Source organism: Triplophysa rosa, linkage group LG5 (assembly GCF_024868665.1).
Source record: "Triplophysa rosa linkage group LG5, Trosa_1v2, whole genome shotgun sequence".
In the NCBI taxonomy this organism is placed as follows: Eukaryota; Metazoa; Chordata; class Actinopteri; order Cypriniformes; family Nemacheilidae; genus Triplophysa; species Triplophysa rosa.
Genome location: NC_079894.1, coordinates 14,517,864 through 14,523,481, shown reverse-complemented (window position 1 = coordinate 14,523,481; position 5,618 = coordinate 14,517,864). Strand labels below are relative to the sequence as shown.

At 39.4% G+C, this 5,618-nt stretch overlaps 1 protein-coding gene across 1 annotated transcript; it reads left to right on the top strand.

The window, feature by feature from the left end:
- The first annotated feature begins 684 nt into the window (after positions 1 to 684).
- Positions 685 to 3,412, top strand: bambib (BMP and activin membrane-bound inhibitor homolog (Xenopus laevis) b). The gene is made up of 3 exons (XM_057334536.1): positions 685 to 1,097; positions 1,529 to 1,810; positions 2,414 to 3,412. Exons 1-3 carry the CDS (start codon positions 1,022 to 1,024, stop codon positions 2,818 to 2,820), a joined length of 765 nt encoding a protein of 254 aa, XP_057190519.1. The 5' UTR covers positions 685 to 1,021; the 3' UTR covers positions 2,821 to 3,412.
- The last annotated feature ends 2,206 nt before the right edge of the window (positions 3,413 to 5,618 follow it).

Sequence of the window (5,618 nt, the reverse complement as noted above, 5' to 3'; positions counted from 1 at the left end):
AAATGGGTTTCAGTTTGTGCATGTCCGCCCTCTTGTGGTTGAGTTTGGATATTGATCGTTCGAGGTAAAGACTAGCCAATGTTTTGCTGCTCTTAAAAAAAGCTTGTTACAAAGTAATTTGTATATAATTATAATATAATAGTAACTTTTTAGTCGTGGTCATTAAAATAAAATGGAGCAGAAATCATATTTATTAAGAGGTACTTATTCTTAGGTAGTCAGAGAAAATTTGCTAATGAATTAATGTTATTTACATTAGCAGAAATTTGTTATACACGTAAAACTTAATGGAAACAAGAGTATAAACCGGACGTGTTCTTTCAGGAGCACTGTCAATTCTTCGATATTTATTTCTTTGCTACCTAAATTCCTGTAGGCTATGCATCCGCCCCTGCCTATAGTGACCTTCATAGTTCCCATTAAAATAGAATATTGTTGCAACCATTAAATCAGAGTTTATGTAATTGTTTTTCTGCATGGCTATAAACTTGATTTCAGTATCATTTATTAGTTTGCTATATTTTTTAACTGTACATATCACTACTACCCCAAACAAGAAGCCAAGTCAATATAAAGGCAGTATGAGATGTATTATCCGCCTATGGTCACGTGGGGAGGCAGTAGTCTAAATTTCATGTATGTCAGTGGACAAACCCCACTGGCCCATTGACTCTTATAGGAGGAGCTGCATCTGGTCTCATTCTCAACTCTTCAAGCGAGGTGTAAACATACGTTATTATCCGCGTGAACCCTTCAGGAGACTCTCGTGTGCAAACGAAAAGAAATGGATTTTGTCTTTATTCAACAACTGCACGTCTGCGTTTCTGCGCAGAGATAGTTATCTAAAAGTCTTAAAGAGCCGCGAAGACCGAGACACGATGTGAACTTTCCATCCAAAAATGCAACGACAAGAATTGAACAATGGGCGTCGGGCAACCTTTCGGACAGTAACAGTCATATCGGGTGTGAATTCCGAGTCGATGACAGTCTGAAACGGAGAAATCCAGTATTTATTACTCAAATGGAGCGGCACAGCAGTCTCGTTTTCATTTGGCTTCAGCTCGAGCTGTGCGCGATGGCTGTTCTCCTCACGAAAGGTGAGTGTCTCATAAATTAATACATACACAAAAACACGCAAGTTAAAATAATCAATGATGACTAACAGCGTAGTTACAAGAAGCCCCAGAAATGTATACATATTAAATACGCCAGTATTCTGCAGTGTTATTGTTTTACTCATTTGTATTGTCTTGTAACATACGATTAGATGTTCTTTGACCTAATTATTCATTTAATTGTATTTCCAAAGCATGGTTTACAACAAAAAAATAAGTATCTTAAATGATGAAAGCATTTATTCAGAATAGCATCTTTACACGATTAGAGAACAAAATGTAACACCTCAAATAATAAACTCATACATAACATTTGTTGGATGTTTTCAGTCGTGTGTGAACACTGTAGTGACTCTCACTATTTCTATAAAAGTAATCAGGGCGAGAATTTAACTTCTCATTTGTTTTAACAGGAGAAATAAGGTGTTACTGCGATGCTCCCCATTGCGTTGCTACCGGTTACATGTGCAAGTCGGAGCTCAACGCCTGTTTCACACGCATCCTAGACCCTCAGAACACCAAGTCTCCTCTCTCGCACGGGTGTTACGACCCTCTGCTGAACTCTGGAAACATTTGCCATCCAGAGTCAACCTATGATACCATCCGTGGCCCAGCCACACTGCAGTGTTGCCATGAAGATATGTGTAACTACAGAGGCCTCCAAGATCTCACACACACAAGAGTGGAAAGTCATGGTATGAGAATGTTTTATCAAAATAAAGAGTCTTTGTTTAGTTATTGCTATTGACTGATAAATCGTTCAAAGCAACCATCTGATAAAAGCAATCAATAACCTTGTTAATGGATAGTGCAGAAAGTTCCGAATGGTTTGCGATTCGTATTGTTTTAGTGGCTAATTCGTATGAATTCTTTCAGTCCGGTTCACACATTTCTTAATCCGCTTTCACCCTTTGCAGTCTCGTTTGTAATAAATCATTTATATTAGTCTATCAAGATTTTTGGCCACCCTGCTCTCTACTTATTAGTAATTAATTTGGCATAAAAAAACCCTGTATTGATGTACCACTTGTTTCACCTACAAGTTACCAAACAAGGTAAAGTGTTAAGAACACTAGAAATGACATTAAGATCTAACTGCTGCATGACTTACGTCTCATTAGTGATTTTGAAACTTTAATAATCCGTAACTGAACGGAACACGACTCCCCAGAATCTCCTTTACATTTGTGTTTGGTAAATAAAACTACTGTGATAGATGAGGGCAATGAGAGCAAGAGTCTCTCATTGCCGTTCTATAATGTCTTCATAAAGACCAAACATTCTCTGTTCTTATTCAGACAGAAAAACCGACGGCAGCCGTCACGTGATTGCACGACTACAGGAAATCCCCTCCTCCAAGGAGGTTTGGTTCCGTGCCGCCGTCATCACCGTGCCAATCGCTGGTGGCCTTATCTTGGTGCTTCTCATCGTGTTGGCACTGCGCATGCTCCGCAGCGAAAATCGCAGGCTGAAGCAACAGCACCGAGAGATGCTCTCCCGCCTTCACTACAGCTTCCACGGCCAGCACCTCTCCAAGGGTCACGTGGCCAAGCTGGACTTGGAGTGCATGGTTCCTGTGGTAGGCCATGAGAACTGCTGCCTGACCTGCGACAAGACTCGGCAGTCTGACCTTAGCAGTCAGAGGCTTCTGTCATTGGTCAACTGGGGAAAATACAGCGGCCGGGGCAAACTAGAGTTTGTCTGATAGCTCTGGAGTTTTTTTTCCGTCTTGGATATAGAAGGGACTTGTTAAGCTAAGACTTTTTATAAGGACCTTTCTAAAGGACCCTACTGCCAACGAGAAATAAAAAGACACTTGAAAGCACTAGCCGTATGGCTGTTGCTCTAGAAGCACTTTATTTGAATTAGAGACTTGAGGAGATGATGGACTGTTTGTATCATAGACTTTAGAGATGTGGCTTCGTGCTGGTATTCTTTCTTATCACCGAAGGATTCCAAAACATATTTTTGTTTAAAAATTTGCACTTTTTATATAAATAAACTAAGGTTGATTTGCTTTAGTAGTGGTTGTGGACAATGGGGTCAAGCGAAACTCAACTGGCAGAGCATGGCGCTGGAAACGTCAAGGTCATGGGTTCGATTCCCAGGGAGAAAATGAATTAATCAATTGCATAGGACATTGAATGCACTCTAAGTCTCTTCAGAGAAAAGCGTCTGCCAAATACACAAATGTAAAAATCTGTAATGTGCGCCTTCTCAGTGTTATCAATAACTAGTTAAAGGAGTAGTTCACCTTCAAGATGAGAAGTCTGTCATTACATACACGCCCTCTTGACATTTTAAACCTGTATGACTTTCTTACGTCTGCAGAACACAAAAGAAGATATTTTGAAAAATGTTGGTAACAAAACCGTTGGTCCCCATTGACTTGCATTGGTTTTGTGTTCATACAATAGAAGTCAATGGGGACCAACCGTTTTTGGTTGCCAAAATTGATCAAAATATCTTATTTTGTGTTTTGCAAAAGAAAGACAACCACACAGGTTTAAAATGACAACAGAATTTTCATTTTGAAGGTGAACTATTAATTTAATAGTAAGTTGTAAAGATGGTTCAATGTAAATATTACATTTTCAACAAGGAATCAATTTAGTTTAGTCATCTTTGATCTCAAAACTCTTAACACTTGTTTACGCTGACGGTTTGACACCGCATTGGGTGGTACCGTGAGACCGGGCTGCAGGAAAGCAGACTAGTTTTGCACGATATTGACAAGCTCATTATCCCCAGAGGGAGAAGCCTTGGCTAATGTATCAGCATGTCAACACGTGCACAGTAGCAAGCGCATTGGAATCATTAGCAGGAGCATGAGGGCAAGTCAGTGTAATGTGGGAGCTATTACAATCATGTCTTGTTTTACAGTAGCGCTACACTTCTGACTGACTCAGCCTGGAAACTCTTTCCCAGGCTCAAACTCTTTCGCAGTTACCGCTGGCGGCCTGGGCTTCCTTGGAAAGAGGTTTGATGGGGGAACTGATCCTCTATATAAACTTAGCATCTCGCACTATTTATTGGTAATTCAGCTAGGCTGAAGTTAGGTGTGGTTGACACTGGTTTCCAGTAATGCAGTTCGATTTTTTATGGTGCTTGTTGGTCTGTTCTCTCCTTCATTTTCCAGTGCAGTGGGTCCTAAAATCCTCTTATAAATAATCCCTTATGACAGTGCAGCATTTCTTAGCTTCTGAGTTGTTGTTTCCTCACAAAGCAGTTTTTATATAAGAGGTGGCGTAGGAAATGCACTCGAGGAAAAACACATGCTGTCCTTTTACGTTTTATTCCGTTCTAGTCTTAACGGTTTCTTTCATACAACTCCTCTCAAATTTGTCCTTGTGCACTTTCCAAATAATCACAGGGCTGCACATTCAGACTCTGGCTCAATGCACAAGAAGTTAACAGTTATTGTTGGCCCTTTGAGGAGAATGCAAGCTTTACTGCAGTGAATGGAATAAAAGACATGTTTCTCTGACAGTAATAGCAGGGAACTTCATCCGTGGCCCTCTTATATTTTTAAAACACAAGCTCCCGATGGTTTAATGTGCGTTTTTGTGAAGGTTAACATCAGGACAGCTTTTCTTTTTGCCTTTTTTTTGTGGGCTCTGCTTATTCTAGACATGGTATGTAAAGTTGCAAAATACAAGTGTAGTAAAACAACCTTAAACTGGTAATCATTCCTGGGGTTTTATTTTTGGTTAAGTGTTTAGAGCTTCTCAGAATCCACTTGATCACGTTTGGATATATTTATGAAGTTCTCCATTAGTACTGCAAATGTTTATGAGCTGTTAACAATAACCGTCAGCACGTTTCATGCTTGCAGTGCATTCTTATCCTCTCAAGTGGTGTGTAAAAATGCGCCTGCTCGAACATGTCAGATAATATCAAAGTGTTTTAGTGAGGGCGTTTTCAGATTGGGCTTGTTTGCTGCGGTCCGAATTTGAGTGCGATTGTTCCCGGCGCCCCCCGCAGGGTTGGTTTGGTTTCACACTCAACTTGACGATTTTTCATGCGAACCACGCCCTGTTCTGAACTAATCTTCAAGTGTGAAATAGTGGTGGGCGATACTGTAAAATTTAGTATCGATCCGATACCAAGTAAATGCAGGGCCAGTATTGCCGATTTCGATACCGATACCAATACTTTTAACTTTTAAAAAGCATTCACTTGAACTTACATTTACTTTCCTGTATCTGATTTATCAGATGAATGCATCATTAATATGCTAAATCTGAATACATTTTCATGACCACTAAAATATTTTGTGATTTGTGCTCTTAATGTGCCTGTAGGCTAATTAATCATGTAGATGTTAAAACACTGGACATCATTTAAACCAAATAAATCTATTTATTTAGTTATTTATTCCTGTAATCGAATTTGCAAACATGAACTTTGCACCAAATTATTACTGGAAAATAGTAACAATAACAGATTAACAGAACAGAAAAACGATATATAACAAAACAATTTCTCGTTATCCCAGTACTA

Excerpts from the sequence above, each read along its gene's own strand:
- bambib (XM_057334536.1), top strand. The coding sequence starts at position 1,022 with ATGGAGCGGCACAGCAGTCTCGTTTTCATTTGGCTTCAGCTCGAGCTG. Across the intron at positions 1,098-1,528 it reads GGCTGTTCTCCTCACGAAAG|GAGAAATAAGGTGTTACTGC; the intron begins GTGAGTGTCTCA and ends TTGTTTTAACAG. Across the intron at positions 1,811-2,413 it reads CACAAGAGTGGAAAGTCATG|ACAGAAAAACCGACGGCAGC; the intron begins GTATGAGAATGT and ends GTTCTTATTCAG.